The 22,313-nt window shown below is 48.5% G+C and overlaps 1 protein-coding gene across 3 annotated transcripts in view; it reads right to left on the minus strand.

Annotated features, from left to right (window-relative positions):
- Positions 1-22,313, minus strand: part of PDE9A (phosphodiesterase 9A) — an 89,671-nt gene that overhangs the window by 38,791 nt on the left and 28,567 nt on the right. For 2 of the 3 annotated variants that reach the window (XM_046651693.1, XM_046651692.1), the window contains exons 2-4: positions 22,054-22,124; positions 20,686-20,763; positions 13,542-13,585 (exon numbers count right to left, since the gene is read on the minus strand). In XM_046651693.1, the coding sequence (XP_046507649.1) occupies positions 13,542-13,585; positions 20,686-20,763; positions 22,054-22,124 (193 nt within the window). Of the gene's footprint in view, positions 1-9,479; positions 9,510-13,541; positions 13,586-20,685; positions 20,764-22,053; positions 22,125-22,313 lie in introns of those variants that run through there. The other variant, XM_046651695.1, reaches the window with a different exon arrangement.

Below are 22,313 nucleotides of genomic sequence, written 5' to 3' on the forward strand. Positions count from 1 at the left end.
TCACAACAACCACCCCAATCTTTACTGAGCTCTGTTCCAGGCACTGTTCTAAGTGGTCTGCATCTGTTGATCGCTTAATCCTCCTCATAAGCCACAGTGGGTGCGTGGTAGAGAGAGAAGCCTGAGTCGGGACACGGCCAAACTCATCCTGCCTCCCCACTCAGGTTCCCAGGTGCGGCTGCACAATGGGGCAGGGTTGCCCTTCCCCATGGCGGGGAAAGACTCACACACACTCCTCCTCCCTCAGAAGCATCCCTGCCATGGTGACGAGGTAGCTGGCCTGTACTTTTGAGGGAGAAAGACATGGGTATGACATTCTCATGAGGATGCCCTCAGAGGAATTTGAATCTGGAAACTAGCAACTGACTGTCCATGCTGTGGGACTCTGTCCGCCATAAAACCTGTGTATGTCACCATGACCGGACACCATGTGGGAAAGTTTTTATGGTGAAGCCAAAGGAGGTCAACTCTGGTTCACCGTGTCTGGGCTCTGACGGTGTGTCATATGACTCCAACAAGACTAGTTTCAGGAAGAATTCTGTCAGGATAAATCCAATAAACTAATCCAATAAACTAACCCATCATGGTACAAATGACAGGACTTTTGCAAAAATCTATAAAAGACGGAGTCTTCTTTGCAAACGAAAGGTTTGACTACATCTGTGGACTTTAATATGTTGCACACAGTTGTAAAGGCTGGAGCAAGAGAAATAAAAAATAGCCCACCAAGATCATCTGTCATAACAAAAGACTGGAGGAAACACAAACAAATAGCCATTGATGGGGGACTAGTTAAATAAAGCATGGAACATCCACAACAGGAAGTCCTGTGCTGCTTTAAAAGAAAGGAAGATGTCTATGCTCTGCTATGCCTTACGTCTTATAAGCTTACATCTTACAGTGTGGGGTAGCTGGAACTTAAGCAGAAAGTGTACTGGGTTGAGGCGTCAGAGGGCAGAGTTTGGGGCTGTCAGAGAGGATGGAAACGAAAGGGGAATTCCCAAAGGAGGAAGTTGGTGTGGGGGACACCAATCTGTAAAAACTCTCCTATTCCTCGGTTGACCCCTGAATTATGCACGCATGTGGGCCCAGGAGGATTAAAGAACTTAGCAAAGATTTCAGCTATTTGCCAACTACAGGAGAGAAGAAGTTTTAGAGTTTGAGTCTAGTCAAGTGAAAGGGCCTTGACAAGTGCCTCAGGCTTCCTGTTGAAAGCCCAGAAGGGCCACTGCTGGAGATCTACCCTAACAAAGCATAAAGCCAAGCTCCCACAAGTTCAAGGTGATCAGTCAGTAACAGCAGCCGACAAGAACAAAAATCAACACTCTTCAGAGGAAGATAACAAAATTCAGAGTCTCTATGATATATTATTCATAATGTAAGTACACACTAAAAAAACAGACATGCAAGGAAACAAGAAAACATGATGCACAGTTAAGAGAAAATCACCCAACACAACCCTGGATGACTCAGATGTTGAAATTAGCAGACCAAGCCTTTAACATAGCAATTATGAGTATGTCCAAGGACCTAAAGAAAAAGATGTTAGTAAACAGTAAACAGATGGGGAATCTCCAGAGAGAAATCTATGAATAAGAATCAAATGAAAAGTGTAGAATTGAAAAACATATCTGAAATAAAAAAATTCATGGATGGGTTTACAGCAGCGTGGAGTCAGCAGAAGAGGCAGGGAAAGTGAGGCCAGAGCAATAGAAATTATCCAATCAGAAGAACAGAAAGAAAAAAGCCTAAAAAATGAGAGAGCCAGTCACTTGAGGGACAAAGCAAGCTTTCTCACAGAAACGTAAGCAGAGTCTCAGAAGGGAAGGTGAGTTAGAATGACGTGTAAAATACATTTAAAGAAATAACAGCTGAAAATTTTACAAATTTGATAAAAACACAAATTTATTGACCATGAAAGATCAACGAACATCAAGCAGGATAAACAAAAAGGAAACCAGGGCTAGTTAAACTAGTGAAACCCGAGGACAGAGAGAAAACACCTTGAAAGCAGCCAGAGAAAAAGACACATTCCATGCAGGGGAATAATGATAAAATAAAGGCTGACTTCTCATCAGAAACAATGGAGGCCAGGAAAAAATGAATCGACGTCTTAAATAAAAACAAACCAGAACTGTGAATGCAGAATTCCATATCCTGAAAAACCATCTTTCAAAATGAAGGCAAAAATAAAGACACGCTCAGCTACGCAAAAGCTGAGAGAGAATTAGGGAGAATTAGAATAGAGAGAGAATTAGAATTGAGAGAATTAGGCACGAGCAGTTCTGCACAGCAAGACAGGTTAAAAGAAAAAAGAAATCCTTCAGGCTGAAGAGCTGTAACACCAGCCGGAAGTTGGGATCAACAGGAAGAAATAAAAGCACCAGAAATAGCAAATACACAGGTAACTATAAAAAATTATCTTTAAGTTTCTTTTCATAATTTCTTCAACAGACAACTGGTGGGGGCTGGCCCCGTGGCCAAGTGGTTAGAGTTCCGCGTGCTTTGCTTCAGCGGCCCAAGGTTCATGGGTTTGGATCCCCAGTGCAGGACCTACTGCATCCATCAGCCACGCTGTGGTGGCATCCCACATACAAAGTAGAGAAAGAATGCCTCGGATGTTAGCTCAGGGCCAATCTCCCTCATGAGAAAAAAAGGTAACTGACTATTTAAAGCAAAAATTATATTGTATTATGGAGTTGAAAATGTATGTAGATTATCTTAGTCTGTTCAGTCTGCTCTAACAAAATTTCATAGACCGGGGGGCTTATAAACAACAGAAATTTATTTCTCATAGTCCTAGAGTTTGGAAGCCCAAGATCCAGATGTTTGCAGATTTGGCATCTGGTGAGGGCTTCTTGGTTCTTCTTGGTTCACACCTGGCCGCCTTTTCAGTCTTCACGTGGCAGAAGGGGTAAGGGAGCTCTCTGGGGTCTCTTTAGGGGGCACTAATCCCATTCATGATGGTTCTGCCCTCGTGACCCACTTATTCCCAAAGGCCCCACCTCCACATACCGTCATGTTGGGGGTTAGGATTTCAACATACGAATTTTGGGGGGACACAAACATTCAGTCTATAGCACAGATGTAAAGTATATGGCAGCCATGGCTCAAAGGTTGTGAGGGAGGAATTACACTGCTGCAAAGTCCTTACTTTTTATGTGAAGTGGTACAATATTAACTCTAAATAGACTAACAAGTTAAGGATGATTTAAAAATGGGCAAAAAATCTGAAAAGACACTTCAAGAAAAGAAGACATAGGGATGGCAAATAAACATACGAAAAGAAGCTCAACATCATTAGGGAAATGCAAACTAAAACAAGAAGATACCATGACACCCCATCAGAACAGCGAAAATCCCCAACACTGACACCAAACGCTGGCGAGGATGCGCAGCGACGAGAACTCTCATTCACTGCTGATGGGAGTGCGAAATGGGACAGCCACTTTGGAAGACAGTTTGTGAGTTTCTCACAAAGTTAAATGTACTCCTACCACACGATCCAGCAATCGTCCTCCTGGGTATTTACCCCAAAGGAGTTGAAAACTTAACTTCCACACAAAACCTTCACACAGATGTTTACAGCAGCTTTGTTCATGACTGCCAAGACTGAAGCAACCGAGATGTCCTACAGCGGGTGACTGGATAAACAAACCGTGGTAAACCCATATGACAGACTGTCACTGAGCACTGAAAAGAAATGAGCTATGAATCCATGAAAAGGAACGAAGGAAACTTAAATGCATATTCCTAAGTGAAAGAAGCCAGTCTGGAAAGGCTGCATAATACATGATTCCAACGATGTACATTCTGGCAAAGGCACAACTATGGAGCCAGTAAGAAGATCGCTGGTTGCCAGGAGTTGGGGGGAGGGAGGGATGACCAGAAGAAGCACAGAGGATTTTTAGGGCAGAGAAACTACTCTGTATGATACTGTAGTGGTGGGTACATGTCATTACACATCCGTTCAAACCTGCAGAATGCACATCATCAAGAGTGAACCCCAGTGTAACCTATGGACTTTGGCTGATAATGATGTGTCAATGTTGGCGGTGGGAGAGGCTGAGAGAGTGTGGGGAGGGGGATATGTGGGAACTCTCTGGACTTTTCACTGAATTTCCTGTGAACCTAAAACTGCCCTAAAAAATAAAGTCTATAATTAAAAAAAAAAAATTAAAGTTGCACAGTATAATGCCTAAACAATCACCTAAAAATAATGCTAAAAAGTATAGCTAAAGCACCAACAGAAGGAATGAAATGGAACACAAAAATTTAGCCAGTTAACCCAAGAGAAGGCAGAGGAGGAACAGGAGACAAAACCCAAGATGGATAAAAGGCAAATAGCAACATGGCAGACTCAACCTCAACCATATCAATGAATACATTACATGTAAATGGACATAGGAAGAAATAATACCAACATTACATAAAATCTTGCAGAAAACAGAGAAAAAAGCAAACCTCTCAACATGTTTTATGAGGCCACCATAATCCCAATATCAAAACATGACAAAGACATTACACGAGAAAAGTTACAGACCAACGTCTCCCCTGAACACAGACACAAAAACCCTTAACACGTTGCCGGGAAATCAAATCCAGCAACACATAAAAAGAGACCTCACCTTACCTCAGGGGAGAGGTCCTGGGGACTCTCTGTTAAATTGATTCCTGAGTATTTTCCTTGGACGGCTCCCTAAGAATACAAGAGGCGTTACCCCAGGAAAGCAAGGTGTTCCAACATTTGAAAACCAGTCACCATCATTCACCATCTTCAGAGAGTAAAGGAGAAGAATGATACAACCATCCCGGTAGATGCGGAAAAAAATACGTGACAAAACCCAACCCCTATTTAGGATAAAAACCACTAGAAAACTGGAGAAAGAGGGAAACTTCCTCAACCCATCTCAACGGAGCCAAAAAGGACAGCTGACACAATTTAACAGAGAATTTTGGCAAAGAACATTTGATGAGAAACTTAGCAAACTAGGAGAAGAGGACTCCAACCCGATAAAGGGCATCTACACAAACTCTGCAGCTCACGTCACACGTAGGGGCAAAAGAGTGAACGCGTTTCCCAGAAGGTTGGGAGGAGGTAGGGCCACCTGCTCTCACTTTGTTCAATATTATTGGAGGTTCAACCAGTCCACCAAGACCAGAGAAAGAAGTCAAAACCACAAAGACTGGAATGCAAGAAGTAAAACTGTCTTTATTGTCAAATCTATGGCTGTCTCTATGGGAAATCTATGAAACAACTACCAGAATGAACAAATGAATTAAGTAACCTCACAAGATACTATGTCAATAGAGAAAAAGCTATTCTATTTTTTACACGCTAGCAGCAAATGAGTGGAAAATTAAATTAAGATCCCATTTACATTAACACCAGAAAGCAAAAAATGCTGAGGAGCAGATTTAACAAAAAATAGGTAGGACCTCCATCCTGAAAGCTGTGAAGGCCCCGGAGTGGAAGGAGGTATCATGTTCACGGGTTGGAGGACGCAATATAGCTAAGATGTTACTGTTCCCAAATTAATCTACATATCGCATGCAGTTCCAATCAAAGTCATAGGCTTTTTAAAACGAAATTAACAAGTGGATTCTTAATTCTAAAATTTAACCAAAACAACTAAGAAAGAAGTGGAAATGTGGAAGACCATCTGATTCCAAGCTCTAGCAATTACGCCAGTGTGGTACTGGTGTCAGGGTAGACAATTAGATCGATAAACAGAACAGAGTCCAGAAAGAGACCCACACACATAGGGACACTTTCAACACAGGTGCCGAAGTGATTCAATGGGAAAAGGGAAGCTCTTTAGCCAGCGGTGCTATAACGACTGGATAAACGCATAGGGGGAAAAATGATCGTCAATCCCTACCTCACACCACTCACAAAATTAATTTGAAATGGATAATGGCTTAAAATATGACAGCTATAACTCTAAATCTCCCCAAAATTTATCTTCACAACCTTGGGGTAGAAAAAGAAGTATTCGAGAAGACACAGAAAACACTAAACATAAAAGAAAAACTTGTTAAATGAGACTTCACCCAATAAAAACTTGTGCTCATCAAATGACCTCATTAAGAGAATGACCTTTTTCACAAAGTGGGAAACAAAATATTTGCCATACATACATCTGAAAAATGAATTATATCCAGAATATATAGCTTCCTACAAACCAGCGATAAAAAAATCATATAAGCCAGTTTAAAAATGAGCAAAATACTTAAAACTGATACTTCATGAATCAAGATATTCAAAGAGCCAATAAGCACATAAAAACACGCTCAACTATCATGAAATCATCTAAGAAATGCCAATTAAACTCATAATGAAATATGGTCTTAGACCTACTTGAATGTCTAAAACTTTAAAGAAATAACTAAGAATGCCTACCGTTGGGCTGCGTGTGGGACAACTGGATCAGTCATACACCGCTGGTGGGAAGGTCAAATGGCACAACCATTGGGAAAACAGTTTGGCAGTTTCTTAGAAAGTTAAACATACATTTATCATATGAACCAGCAACACCACTCCTAGGTATTTACCCACAACAATCAACAATTAGGTCCATATTAAGACTTGTGCAACGTCGACGGTTGCTTAAATCCAGACTAGAAATGACCCGAATGTCCACCCACAGGAGAATTAAAGAACAGATTGTGGAGTACCCACAAAATGGAATACCACTTAGCCACACAAAAGCACATACGCTACATGCGTGAATCCTTAACCATGATGCTAAAAGAAAGAACTCAGACATGAAAGAGCACATCCTGTATGATCTCATTTTCATGACATTCAAGAACAGGACAAAGCAACCTTTGGTAACAGAAGTGAGAACCCTGGTTTCTTATAACGCATGGGCACTGACTTGAAAAGAGGCACAAGGGGAATTTTCTAGGGGGATGGAAATGCTCTTTATCGTGATTGGGGTGGTCCTTCCAGGCACGTGTACTTCTACTCCAGTTTATCACACCGCACACTTCATGTCTGGGCATTGCACCGCACAGTTAGATGGGACACGAGTGTGTTGGGGGGGTTCTGCCCTGTTCTCACAGCTGCCTGGAGGCAGAGAGAACAGTCTGAACATATGCTTCCTGAGGGTACTTGCGGGAATGTTTGGCTGGCATCATGTTCACTATCCTAAATTCTGTAGTCGTGACACACAGATCCTGAAGACCCGGGTATTATCGTTTGCCACCCACATCACTGACAGTGAGATGCTCAGAGCTGCTGCTGCTGGCTGGACCACCCCAGGCGGCGGGAGGGGAGGTGGGGGGGGAAGGACGAGCATGGAATTTCCCAACGCTAAAGAAAACAGAAATGGAGGAAGCCCCTCAGAGGCATCAGAGGAGAAACGGGTGGCTTTCATTGTATACACTGTATCCTTTTTGTTTTGAAAATAATGCCAGCGAAGATGACTCAGGCTATGATTATAAAGCTCTCTGGAATGAAATTGCACTAAAAATAGAAAATATTATTGAGGAGCATTATTATTTCTCATAAGCAACATGCTTGTGCTCAGATTTCAAGCATTAACTTGACTTGCAAGTGAAAATAGCGCCAGCACTACATGTGCAGTTTAGACCTTAGGAAGCATTCCTGTCCCCTTAAAATTCTGCCATTCTGGAGACACGTAACTTCAGCCATTCAAAAGCACCCTCCAGGTCACTTTACCTGATAGGCACCCTTTATCAAGGACTTACCACGTGGTAGGCACCGTGCTAAGCATTCGGCATGAATTGCCTCATTTATCCTCCTAAGACCATGGGATGTGTGCATTCCGACTGCTACTTTGCGGGGTCAACTGAAGTGCACTGTGGTTAAAGCTTTCCTGAGGCCATTTACCCCAAATGACCGACGACCGAGGGCAGCCGGACAACCCTTTGTCCTATCTTCCCATTTCCCAAGTCTGCGCCTCTTAGGTTGGACTCCTCAAAAACAGACTCTGAGACAAGGAGTTGGGCACCAGGAGGGTATTTGGAGGTGGTCCCAGGAATCCCTGGGAAGGCGTGGGGAATTGGGGCAAGGAAGGAGAGAACGCCCACACAGCTGAGTCAGTGAGCTGCTTCCCGCGGGGGGCGGCTGCCACTGAGCAACCGTGTGGACGACGTCTGAGAACTGTCCCACCACAGGGCAAGGGAGCCGAGCATCTGTCTGTCCATCAGCTCCCTCTCTCACCGGAAGGACTATTCCGGGCCGTGAGCTGCAGCCCTTCTGGCAGGGAACTCGGGCTGGGAGGAGACACCGTGAGTGGGAACCACACCAACAGCCTCTGGTCCCTGCCATGCACGCGTTCTCATCTCAGACCCTTCCCACCAAGGTGGCTGGACTTTTTAATTTTTAAAATTTAAATATTTTACTTAACCCTAATATACCTCGAAAAATCTCATTTCAATATGCATCATTCACATGAAAATTTGCAACAAATATTCAGAGCAGCATCATTTGCAACAGCCAAAAAATGGAAACACCCAAACGTCCCTGAATACATAATGTGTGTGTGGCCCATCCACACGACGGAAGGTGGTTCAGCCATAAAGAGGAATGAAGTGCTGACACTTGCCACCAGAGAGAGGAGCCTTGAGAACATTTAAGTGAAGTGAAAGGAGCCAGACACAAAAGGCCTCATCTTCCATTATATGAAACATCCAGAACAGGCATTTCCATAGAGACAGAAAGTGGATTAGTGGTTGCCAGGGGATGGGGAGTGAAGGCAATGCGAGTAACGCTAATAAGTGTGGGTGATGGAACGTTCTGGAATTAGATAGTGGTGGTGGTTGCACAATAAAGTGAATATACTAAAAAGTGTTGAATTCGTATGCTTTGAAATGGTGGATTTTTATGCCATGGGAATTATATTTCAATAAGAAAACATGAAATATAGACATTATAAATGAGATATTTCACATTCCTTTTTTCATACAAGGCCTTCAACATCTGGGTGCATTTTACATGTGCAGCAATCCCCGTTTGGCCTGTGGCTGGCCTTCGAGACATTTGGTCCCCTTCTGGTGGATCATGCATCCTGGGGGCAGCTCCAGGGTTCCCTCTCTGTCCCTGAGTCCCTTTCAGCTGCAGTGTTCTGTGGTGTGGAGACTTTAGCAAGCCACAACCCGACTGGAGTGTGACCTCCGTTTCCTAAGCTGTGGGGCACAGGCTCGGGGTTAGGTTTCTCTAAGAGACCCGGGCAGACCCAGTACACGTGGCGAGATACAGACGGGCCCTTCTGGCCTGGCCTCCCTGGGTCTTGAGGCATAAAGACCCCCATTAAACTAGTGAGGCAGCCAGACCCTCCCCAGAGGAGTATGTGCCCTGGGGACTGGGCTGCTTGTCCCCAGTTGGAATTCTGGGCACTGTTCAGTGCACGCCAGATACCCCATCGCTTCCCGTTGGCCAGCTGTCACCTTTGACTTGCAGAAACAGGAACGCAAGCTGTGGATGCTCCTGATGTGTGTTTATGGCTCACCTTTCATTGTCCATCTTTGGGAACAAAGCTGTTGGGTGCAGGAAGGCTTCAAGTCTCCCGAAATCTCTGCCTGGGTGACAGAACAGGAGAGTCATGCTCAGCTGGAGCCGGGTGGCCTGGGCGATGGTGTGTGGGCCTCCACAGAGCCTTCCCACAGGCTGGGCTGGACGAGTCTGCTAGAGATGGGCAGTGTGTTGTGCGATTAAAGACTCGGCCTGGTCGTAGGGAAGGGCAGGGAATGGAGAGGAACAGCAGTGCGTGCGTCCCTACGACAGGGTCCTATTTTCAGTTCTAAAGTTGAAGACCCTCCATGAGGTTAATTGTGACTCAGTGGCTTAACAGCCGTTGCTGCCTGGGCTCTGACTGGAACCATTAACTGCTGCAGGTTCTCGGGGCTCGTGAAAGTGGACTCAGCCAGAAGCGCAGGTGGCCTGTGGTCAAAATAGAATGCTGGCCTCGACCAGCATGGCAGCACACAGCCTGAGCCCCACACTGCCTGTCATGCTGGGGGAGGCCAGGCCTCCTCCTCGGGGACCCTTTTCTCTCGGAGCTCTGATCCAGGTGAGGCCGTTACTCTAGTAGGCATCCCGCTGTTGGCTCCTGGTAGGAGAGGGCACACAGGCAGGCGCTTGATAACTGACCGGAGACTGAAAGAATCTATTTGATAATTTGGAAAACACTGTTGGAGTTTGAGCTGCTCAAATCAAATAAAAATGATGAATGGTTCGAGGGTTTTCAAAAGAATTGGCACTACTGTCATAAAAGGATGCATAAAACTTCATCCTGTGGTTTTTATAGTTGCTATCAACTTTATTTCATTTATAAAAGGGAAAAGCAGTCTATCTTGCATGATTGTCTCCCATGATGAGGCGAAGAGAACGTTTTTCTAAAAAGGCGTTTCTAAGCACACGACTTCCCTATTCAGGGGGGTTGCCCTGGAGGAATGAGGCTGTCCCGATACCCTTCCCTGCGGGAGCTGCTTCCTGCTCGTGAGAACGGTGTATGCAGCTCCCAGCGGCACGTGGGCCGGGCCTGAAGCAGCCCAGCCCTCCTTCCCATGAAAACTCATGTTTTTCACAATGCTTTTCCCTTTACTGTCTTCTAATATTTGAGTAGCAAAACAGCACGCCTGGGGCATTTCTGCATCGCACGGCTCTGCCGGACTGTGAGGAGCATCTATTGAAACGTGTGACTCAGAGGATGAGTGAGCAGGGCGGGGACCCCAGGAAGGGCCAGGTCAAGGGGCCTCGAGGCTGCACGTGAGTCTGGACTCAGGCTCCCATTTCCTTTCCTGAGGCTCTTTTTCCTGCCATTGTGAGTGCGGGCTGTTGATCCAAGGGCGCATGGGGCTCCTTACAGGCCCGCACTCACGGCTGCACAGTCAGGACTGTGATGGAGCCCGAGCAGAGGCTGAGCGGCTCCGGGAAGGGCTGGGTGGGGACAGATGGGAGACGGAAGGTTATTTCCCCGGAGAGAGCTAAAAGAGTCAATGATTGCTAAGAACAAGTTTCAAAGGGAGATGACAGCACTCTGCTTTCTTACTGGTCTCAAGAAGGCTCAGGCCAGGGGGGTCTACCTGACACCATCTCTGTCCCAAAAATAAAAACCTGGGATCCCGGCGCATTGAAGAGAAGGCGACCTCACGCACCAGAGCCGGGACAGGTGGTGTTCACCTGCACAGGAACGCACACAGAGCAAGGGGAGGCCCGGCCCGCGCACGGTGCTCACGCTGCGGAGCAAATGCACCAGGTGCTGCCCGACAAGCACAGAAAGCTCCTACTATGTGCAAGGCCCTGGGCTGGGGTCAGGGTGGCGGGAGCCTGGCCCTGCTGAAATCCTCATGGAGGCCATGCCCTGTGCTGCTTTCAGTGCTGCTGGCCAGAGGCTTCAGAACCGGCGCCTGCCCGCTCCTTACACAGCGTGTGAAGCCTCGAGCTGAGCAGTTGTCTTCTGATCCCACCACGTTTAGAAAAAACGCTCCTATTGTTCCTCTGCTCAACACATCATCATGCTGACATCATGAGCTTAGGCTCGGCGCTGTATTAACATGACCCCTGAGCCTTGGCAGCGCCTGTTGTCATCAAACCTCTCTGTGGCTCCTAGGACCCCAGGTTTGGAATGGACTGCAGACGACCTTGGCTCAGCCATCTGCTGGGTGCCCTGAGAGGAGGTGGCCACCCAGCCCTTCACCCCAAGCCCGGTGTGAGGTGGACTCGGGCCTCAAGATTTTATTTTATATTTTTATTTTATTTTATTCTAATATCTACAATCAAGAGAACTGAATTAGGAGTTTTCATAAAGAGCTAGTGAAGCATAAAAAAACTTTAAAGCAACTAGTGTTCATGTGTAAACTGAGAAGAATGAGAAACTGAGGCACACAAACATCAGTGCTTCCCTCACACACTGTCCAGCATGGGACAGGTGGCTTCAAAATTCTACTTTGTAGCCATCAATCTTACAAAAATTAAAATTAGACAAAGATTAAACTTTAAAAAGGAATATAAACCTTAACTTTTGACTAAGGCCATACACAAAAATTAACTCGAAATGGATCATAGACCTAAATGCAAAAGCTAAAATATAAAAGTTTTAGAAGAAAACTTCACAACTACGGGATCAACCAAGATTTCTTAGATAGAACACAAAAAGTACAAACCATAAAAAAAGCAAGATTGATAAATTGGGCCTAATCAAAATTCTAGTCATGAAGAGACACTGATAAGAATGTGAAAAGGCAAGGTGCAGATCAAGAGGAAATATGTATGATATATACCTGACAAAGGGTGTGAATCCCGGATAGATAAGGAACACTCACAACTCAGCGAGAGGGGAAGCAACCCACCACCACCACCACCAATAAACCAGAAAGGATTTGAAAAGATACTTCCTAAAAGAAGATTTATGAATGGCCAGCAAATACTTTAGAGACACTCACCATCATTAGTCAGCAGGGAAATATAAATTAAAGTCACAACGCAGTGCCACTACACACCCATCAGAATGGTTAACATACAATGACGGACACCACAAGCACTGGTGAGAATGTGGAGCCACTGGAACACTCGTACCTTGTGGGTGGGAATGCACAATGGTGCCGCCATTTTGAAAAAAAATGATTGGCAGGTTTTTTTTTTACAAAGTTAAACATATACTTAATCATTTGACCCAGCAATCCAAGAGAAATGAAAAATACATGTCCCCATAAATGCTTGTACTTGAATGCTCATAGCAGCCTTATTCCTAAAAGCCCCCAAATGGAAACAACCCAGACGTCCTTCAACACATGACTGGATAACAAATTGTGGTCCATCCACACCACGGAACTCTACTCACCAGTAAAAAGAAATGAACCACCGATACATACAACACACGGATGAGTCTCAAAAACATTAGGTTGAGACAAAAAAGAGTACACATTCTATGTATTTTTTTTTATAGGAAACTCTCAAAAAGACAAATTTAACCTAATCAGAAAGCAAGTCAGTTGCTGACAGAGACCAGGAGTCAAGGGAGGGGGCTGACGGGGAAAGGGCACAGAGAACTTTTCGAGGTGATATAAACATTCTGTGTCTTGATTTTAGTGGCAGTAACAAAGGCGTATAAACTTTTCAAAGCTCATCAAAAATCATCAAAATATACAATTAAATGCGAGCATTTTATTATGCATAAATCATACATAAACAAAAGTGATAAAAAAAATCGAAAAGGAAATGGGGTTTTAATAAAACACCGCTGACTATGTGAGGAATCCTAAGGGCTGGGTTACAAACGGCCCACCTTTGTGGCTCACCGTCTGAACGGGCAGGACAGGTGCTGGGCCCAGGAAGACAAGAGTGGAATGTCGCCCAGTGTCTGCTCAGTCCTCAGGGACAGGGTGCAGGGGGTCCCTGAGGACTGTCAACGGCAGAGTCTAAGACTGTCTCTGCAGTGGGATATGGCTTGACCTTCTGGAATAGTATCAGCCTTTAGATTCTAATGCTTAACTAAGACATATGCAATCGTAGGAGCTGCCTGGAGCTTTTTTTTTCCCTTTTCATTTAAAAAATGATAGCAGGGCCTTACCAGAGAGTTGCTTGATGGCCACAGGTCTCACTTTGTAGGGCGTGCTGCAAAAGAGAAGACAGGTCCACTGTGAGATGTCGTCACAGATGTTCGCGACACGTCTGGTACGAGAGATAAGCACTTGGGGTGAATTAGAATTCAGGGGATTAGGTTTTTTTTTGAAATCAGTTTCTTTGGATGTTCTGAGCTTCCTCATTCAGAATTCTAAATACTGTAAACACATAACTTAAAGGATGAAATTCCTCGATAATGTTCATATTTGCCCAATAAAACAAATTTTGTGATGAGTCCCACTACTGCTCGGGTGTTGAGTGCAGGTGGGATAGCAAAGACTCTGCCAGAATTGCCCATGTCATCCCGACACCTGACTGATGGACGGCGGCCCTCTCTCCTTCGCTTGTTTGAGCTCCTGGCAACTGCGTCTCCCAGGTGCACGAGAGGATGGTGTCAATGACTCAGTCGAAAACGCACTATCATCCCGGCAATGCCATCCCGGGAATCGTGAACCCAGAAGGGGCAGGGAGAGAATTCTGGCGATGCGTACGACAGACAAAAGGTTACTGTCGCGGATATACGAGGACCTCTGGCGAAAGGGGAGGAAAAGACAAGCCAGTGGAAAACAGGCAAAGAGTAGGAACAGAGAAGAGCCGACAACAATAAAAAATTTTTAAAAGTCACCTCAAGAGAGATGCTGTATTTTTATCCAGCAGTTTAGTAAAATTCCAAAACCTGGTAAGAGGAATCTATGAGGACACAAGGCACCCGGGGCTCGGGAGCAGTGCTGGTGGGAGTATGGACGGCCACCTCCTTGGGAAGACCAACCTAGCGACCCCGATTAAAATTTATAATACATCACGCTTTGTCTCAGCACATGAATTCAGGAACAAATGTGCCACATGAAGCATTAGGACACGGCGGAGACTTTCAGATGTCATTTGTTCATGCCATCATTCATTCATTCAATAGACTGTTTACCAAGCGCTCATTGCTATCAGGTACTGGTCATGTAAGAAGACAAAAATGCTCCTGCCCTCAGGAATTGACATTGCACCTTCAAGTCCATGTTGGAAGGATGTGTATTACTGAATTGCTTGAACAGCTAAGCACTAGAAATATTCCGGCCCCCTCCACTCAGGGGACGGGTGACACCTTAACCGCCCCGGGGGAGCATCATTTTGGGGTTAAAGATGAAGATAAGTGTGCAAGTGTTGACCTGGAGGTATGCCCAGCACATCCCGTTAGCTAGACACGGCAGTTACAGAGTAACGGAGAGTGGGCTCAGTTCTGGGGAAAGAAACAAGAGAATTTGGAGGGATCCACACACATCAAACCAGTAACAGTGATCAATCGGGGCGACACCTGTGGTTTCATGGTCATAGCCAACAAGGAAGATTTTCACAATGAAAACACTGATGAAGTATAAAAATACAAACTGCGTGGCACTGCGGAGGGTGGGCACACAACTCCGTGGCGTCCAGTGTTCCTGCCTCACCCGTGAGGGATCCCTCCGGGCGTCATGCGTCAAGAGGTGAGTCCACACCTTCGCATCTCCCACTCGAGTTCCTGCTCCCGCTTAGGAAAAGGCCCTGTTTCACAGTCTTCTGCAAGCTGGTTATTTGGGACTCGGGGTTCATTTCTCTACAGAGACTGTCAAATGGTGTTCGGGTCCCGGCAGATCAGGTAACACCTTATTTAGAATCCAAGTGGGTTTGAAGTGTGGCCTGCTGTGTAGAGCAGGTGACCCACAGGTGGGTGTTGCCCTGAGCGGGTGGGCAGGGCCTGGCGAGGGTGGGCACTGAGTCAAGGTTGTTTTTAATGGCCTTATACTAATGCTAATGTGTCGAGCAGGGCAATTCCATCATCCCACTGGATTCTCCCAGCAACCCTCAGCCTCACCATCTCGCAGGTGTAAGAGCCTAGAGCTTAGGGAGGTCAAGGAGTGAGCGCCGGAGCCTAGCTTTGAACCAGATGTGACGTGCAGCGTCCACACCCTGGGCCGTGTGTCAGTGCTGCCCAGAGCGAGAGGAGCGCAGTGCTGGTATGGGGAGGACGAGAAGAGAAGGGGCTCCAAGAGCTAAGGCGAGGTGGTAGTCACCTCCTTCCTCTCCTCTCTCCTCCTCTCTCGGTTTCTCACCGCCTCTCTGTCTCCAGGCTGCAAGCACCACTGATGTTGGGGCAGTGGGTGGGGAAAGGGGAGCCCAGGGGCTTGCCCATCCTCCCCCCTGCCCTCCCCTCCTCCTCCTTGGCCTTCAGCCCTTAAATCAGTGTTGGGGGGCAAGAGGTGGTGACAAGGTGCAGAAGAGGTACGGGAGGTGGACGAGGGTGGGATGGACAACAAAGCAGGCTCCACACAGGTGCGGCGGGCAGGGAGAGATGGAGCAGGATGTCCCTGTGGCTTTCCCATGTCAGAGGCGCTGAGGACAGATGCCCTGTGGACAGGACTCAGGGATGGCTTATGAGGAGACCCTTCCATGGCCACACGCATCCTGGGATTTCCTGTCAATCGGAACAGAGCCTCAGCTCTCCCTAAAAGCCTGTTTGAGCCTGAAAAAGTGCACAGAGGATAACCTCTCCCAGAGTCCACCGAGCTGGGGGTGGGAACCCCTGGGTCAGTAACTGGAGCACAGCGGACGTGGGACTGGACGTGGAGACTGAAAGCTCCGGGCACTTGCAGGAACCTTGCAGGCTTGTGGGCCAAACATCCTGGGTTGAGTTTCTTGGCCCCTCAAGATTACTCTTGGCTCCTCGCTCCTTAATCCTCTTGATTCCCAATGACAGCAACGTTCTCAGAAGACTTACATTGCTTCCATGATTGAATCAGCTCCTGGTTCGGTCTAAATTGAGTTGCATTGTCGTCGTTCTCTTCCCCAACAACAAAATTGACATAAACCACCCTCTCTTCAAAGGAGATAAACTTGCCTTGAACTTTTATTGTATTTGTGTTTTTTCAAAATGTCACTGCCTGGCTCTAAAACCTCTTCTCAAGCACGTTTAGCGAGAGAAGGAGCCGGGAGTCAGGCTGGAATCCAGGAGGCCTTTGGAGCCGGGGGAGCGGCCGCATGTGCTATCCTCACGGGTGCACAGCCGTTTCATCCTGGAGGGAGCTACGCGTGAGGCTAAAACCGTAAATGAAAGGCGTGTGTGTCTGTCACACACGTGCTGTGTCATTCTGCCCTCTCCACATGCCCTGCCAGACGCCCCATCTCTTCCTCACACTCTTTAAGCATCTGTTTCTCTCCTTCGGCGAGGACTGGTAGTGGTGGAAATGGATGGGGTAGAGCTGTCAAGAAGTGACACCTCCATTGGCTGGACACTGTGGTATCCAGAATGTCCCCCTGTCCGGAAAGGAGCATTTGGACCACACAGCTCAGGGTCCCTCGGAGCATTATCTGAATGAGTCGGGATGTGTTTCTATGTACAGTTGTTGGCCATTAGGAGTTGAGACGGCTTGGTGGTCAGTCATCTTTCCGACCAGCTCCCTGTTAGATTCGAGTCCCTCTGACTTATGTATATAGGTCTCAGGTGATTTAAAATGCTGATCTGAATGCTCCCTGATACGACAGAAAAGCCAGGAGGCCTGGGAAAGGTTAGGGGACCCAGTGGATTCCTGCCGTGGGGTCCGCAAGGAGGGTGGGAATTCAGCCAGGGCAGAGGCAGGAAGTGACGGGGTGTTTGTGGATGGAGAGTGACACATTGGCTGTTGTGGGGACTCATGCAGGTCAGCCGACCTGGCGGCCAGTGTTTTAAGGTGGATTGGGGCCAGACGTTCCAGATGGAGGAGTCTGGATGATGTCCTGCGGCTGATGGCCACTGGAGAAGGCCGTGCTGGGGAGCGACAGGAGGAAAGCTGTGTTTGAGGCGGATTTTTCTGGAAGGCGGATGGGACTCTACTGAGGGGTGTCCGGAGGCACAAACCAGGGGTCTGAGCACCGGGAAGCCCAGACGTGAGATAAGACAGTCTAAACTCGGGGTCGGCTGAGGTTCTCTAAGGAAGGCATTAAGGCAAGAAGGAGACTCCGAAGGTCATGGTATTTGGTTTGAAATGAGGGGCAGGGAAGGAGCCAAAGAGTTGAGGCATAAGAGATGGGGCAGCTGGGACCCCCACTTCCGATCAGTATCCAGGCGGTCACAGTTGAGAGCCCCTGGAATTTGGAGAAGAGATCACGAAAGCCCCCCCGGGAGCGGGGAACCGGGAACACTCTCAGCACCGGCGGACGCACCAGCACCTGCCGGCTGGCCCCTCCCACGAGGTGTTCCTGAGTCTGAGGCTGGGGAGACAAGGAGGTGACCAGTCCATGCAGGATGGCTGCAAGGTCTTCAGAAGTGCAGGGAGCTAGAGAGGCAACCTGAGCAACTGCACCGTCGACTTGGCAATTTGCTAGGAAGAAGCTAGATTTATCCAGGACTGTCCGAGAAGAGAACACCCTGTGCTGGGGAGATGTGACTTTCTGGTCACTGGAGGGCTGAGCACCAACCTGGGTCAAGAGTGTTTCTTAGGTTTTCCGCACTTTGCATCACCAGTTCTCACCCGGGCTGGGATTCGAGTCACTTGGGGAGCTTTAAAAAATTCGCATTTAATTGGTCCTAGGAGGAGTCTGGGCATCAGTGACTTCTTGAAGATCCTTGATGGTTGTAATCTGCAGCCAGGGCTGGAAGTCACTGGTTTATCTGGACTTGTTTCTACTGCGCACGTTTAGAACGGATGGGACCCCCAAAGGCAGTCGAGACACAGAGCTGATAGGAGGCCTCACTACGGGTGAGACAGGATTGAAATGAAGGGGGGCCGAGAGCACCCACATTTCACAAGGCTGAGACACAGATCGGGGAGAAGCCCGCGGAGGAAGCAGTTCCAAAATGACAAAGGTCCCCCACCTCCAATGCAGGGAGAAGGCAAAGGGGCTGAAGCAGAGAAAAAGCCCAGTGGTCAGCACAGTGATTCTGAAGGCGTCCTGACCACCGTCAGCATCGTCACCTGGAACCTGCAGAAGCGCCAGTTCTGGGGCCCCACCCAGACCTCTCCAATCAGAAACGGAGGGGGGGAGAGGGAGGGAGGAGGGGCGCTCTGCTTCAACAAGGCCCCCCAGCTGGTGGTGCTGATGGCCCGCTGGTTCGGGAGCTTGGTGACCTTTGAGTGCACAACTGGCAACTCTGTGAAGGGAAAATGGTAGAGACTCATGTAAACCAGGGTTCTCAACCTGGCCACCACGGACATTTGGGGTGGAGAAGTCTCTGGGGAGGGGCCGTCCTGTGCACCATAGGACGGGGAGCAGCATCCCTGGGCTCTGCCCACCAGATGCCAGGAGTACCCTGCTCCCTCGTTTGTGACAACCTGTCTCCAGACCCTGCCATTGTCCCCTGGGGGACAAAACTGCCCCCAGCTGAGAAGCGCTGGCACAGAATGAAGTACCAAACCAGATATGATGGGTGACAAAGTATGAATCGACAAGCTACACAGACAGACTGCTTCAATTCAGGAAAAGCTTAGTTTCCTCAGTCAGAGACGAGCGTGCCCTGACAAGGCACTGGCGTTAATGAAATTTCCCCTCTGACAAGATCATTTCAGTCTTGCGGACGTCAGGGTGACAGTTCACTCGGTGACTTTCCTCTGACGGGCTCGCGATGAGATTTACAAGAATCTCACTGGAGTCTTTGGGGAGCCAATTAGCACGGCTCCTTCCGGGAGCCTGGCGCCGGTGATCAGAGCGAGAGCGCACAGGGGCATGATGGAGGGAATTCTTCAGGGAGACGGATGGGCACAGCGGGAGGGGGCGGCCTGGTCAAAGCATGCAGGTGCACGGGGAGGGGCGGGCGGGCGCAGGCCACTGAGCACAGGGACAGCCGTGGCTGCTAAGACTTTCCAGGAATTTGTGCCTCCCACAGGGTTTCTTATTTGATTGGCTCCCTGCAGCAAAGCCTTAGCTGTCCTCAAGAGGGTTTTTGCCCCTGCCCAGGGCCGGGGAATCCTGCACCTGCTCGGGGTGGATGGCTGACAGGCTGGCTTCTAGGAGCAGGAGGAAGAAAAGCAGGTGCCCCACCCCTGGGTGCTCTCGTGTGCACACCTCGGGTGGGGAGAACCTCCAGTGGAGGTCCTAGGCCACCGCATCACATGGAGCCCCAAGATTTCCAAGCTGTCATGAAGCAGCCGTGGGCCTCCAGTTGCTGGGGCACGCGAGGTCTGCCTGGTGCAAACTTTCTCCTGCAGGCTCAGCCCGGCTGGCGTGCTTCAGTCGGGCGGGGCATCCCAATGACCAGACTAACACATGTCCCTCGGAGGGGACATCCAGTGAGGAGCAGGTGTGACAGGCAGGGGTCCTGAGGGCACCCCCGTGCCCAACCAGGCTCTTGCACCCCGGCCTTGCAGGATACCCAGTTTAAATTCTGCCTCGCCCAGCCAGGCGAATATAAGCGCAAATATAGGGCACAAATAGGAGGGAGGCCCCCAGGGACTTGCCAGGCCGCTAGGTGCAGGGGCTGGTCACTGGTTGGAAGGGCCCCTGCTCAGAGGCCTTGTCCTTCTTCAGGCCACACATGGCCGCTTTGCCAATTTACATATGTGCACAAACACCTCTACTACCTGCAGATTTACTTTCCAGGCCTCCCGTAGTTCCCGCTCCTCCGCCGCCGCAGGCTACCTCCCCGCTCCTATGCAGAGTGGTCCGGTGGTCCCACGGGAAGCACGTGGTCCTCCCAGGACTGGCCCCAGTGGGTAAATGAGAAATGTCCTCCAGGTGCTCTGGTCAGGAAATCTCCTGCAGCCCTCCCCGAGGTGGACAGCAGGGCGGTTAATTCAGGGGTCCTAGGACCTGGCTCTGCTACTTGTCACTCAGCCTCTCATGCCTCAGTTTCCCCATCTGTACAACGGTAATAACGACAGCACCTCTTCAGAGGGCTCTTGTCGAGAACTGAATGTGGAGTCCTCAGAAAGGTTCCTTGCTTTCTGGAAAGTGACCGGTCCTGCACAGGAACAAGCCAAATTAAGCCTCTTCACATGCTCTCCCATCCCGAGCCTCCCATCTTTGGTTTAAATTCAGATTTTCCTACAGCAGTAAATGAACAAAACAACCACCGAGACCCTCCCACGTGTGCAGGGAAGTGCCAGAGACCCCATGAGAGCAAGGAGCTGACGAAGCCGCCAGCTGCTTACCGTTCTGAATTTGCGGGCATGGTGGGGTCGATGGAGACCATGGCGTCGTCCGTGGTCAGGAGGGAGATGGTCGTGTTCCTGAAAGACACGCTGAGTCAGTGTTCTCACCCGTGGCATTCCCACCCTGGGGCTCACCCTGGAATTGGGGCCTCACACGAGATGGGAGCCCTCAAGCACAAGCACACGAGTACCAGGGATGGGCCCACCCAAAGGGCCGAGAGGCGCTGTCCTCGAGACGTGACATTCCATTTGTAAATGAGGTGACACGGCCGTGGCTCATTCTACATGCACTGTTGATTTTAAAGTAATTAAAAATGGGACTTGGAGAAAGTCTAATTTACTGAGTTGAGAGATCAAAAATAATGGGTAAAATAGAAAGGAACATTTGTATCGGCCAAGGATGACTTTTGCCTTCCTATGTCCAGTCCCTTTGGGAATCCACTCAACAGGCATAAATCTCTCCCACGACACAGTCTTTGGTGGGTGAGTTGAGCTCCCTCAGCCTCCCGTCTCCGGGGGCCTCTTAGCCGTGTGATCTTGACCACCTTACTTAAGCTCTCTGGTCTTCCGCTGTGTATTTTTAAAATCTGAGCAATGGGAGTGATCTGGAATCACAGGGTTACTATAAAGAATAACTCACGTACACTTCTTAGCACAGGGCTTGATATACGGTGCCAAAAGATGCCCCAAACTACGGGCTGTTTTGCTGCTACAAACTGCCATTTGCCGTCATGTCAGGATTTTCGCACCTGTCTGTGGACTGCTATTGTCCTCATCGCTCGCCTGCCCGACTGGATCCTAACCTCACGGTTAACTGCCACGCCAAAGCCACTCCTGGTCACTCTTGATAATCGGAAAGTTAGGATAGAAGACCCACGTGCTCAAACAAACTGTTGGTTTGGGAAAATAACTCTTCTGGAATTCTGAGGATCCCATAAGGTAGGTTACGGGTCAACGCATTTCTGAAGTGAGTCTTTTCCTAAACGTTGATCTGGGACGACCCCTCCTGAGGTAGAAAAGGCACCAGCTGGGTTTTTGGGGCTGGGGGGGGGCCAAAGCCAGACACACCCACCCCCCTTTAACCTTCCTCCAAAAGCAAATGAATAAATGAAAGGAAAAAACCCTCTTATAATGGTAGTTTCTGCCTGCTTCTGCCCAATGGTCACCTCTGTGTAGACACAGCTGGGGTGGCTGGGGTCAAAACCCCCAGGCTTCACACCCGCGTGCAAGGCGAGCCCACTGGCTCTTCCTCACCTCTCATCCCTCATACTGGGCGACTGCCCTTCCTAGGGACCTTCCTGTCAAGGTGAACTAAAGGTGTGGAGCAGAATGGCGTCCTTCTAGCAGGGACGGTTCTGGCTCACTCACCGAGGCAGGCCGGTGGCGATGCAGAACAGGTCCATGATGTCGCTGGAGTTGCAGTACTTGCTGAAGACCACCTACAAAACAGAAGCAAGGGGGCGTGAGGCGTGGGCGGGAGTGGGGCCGCTGCTTCCACCGTGAGGCCCGATTCCATGCGCTTTCCCTCTGGTCCCAACCTGCAGGTTTCTTTTAAAAGGAGAAAATACAACCGTGGACACTGGAATGTCACACGTCCATCCTTCCATGTAGTCCATCCATCCAGGTCG

The sequence above is a fragment of the Equus quagga genome, unplaced genomic scaffold (genome assembly GCF_021613505.1).
Source record: "Equus quagga isolate Etosha38 unplaced genomic scaffold, UCLA_HA_Equagga_1.0 73442_RagTag, whole genome shotgun sequence".
NCBI classification, from domain to species: Eukaryota; Metazoa; Chordata; class Mammalia; order Perissodactyla; family Equidae; genus Equus; species Equus quagga.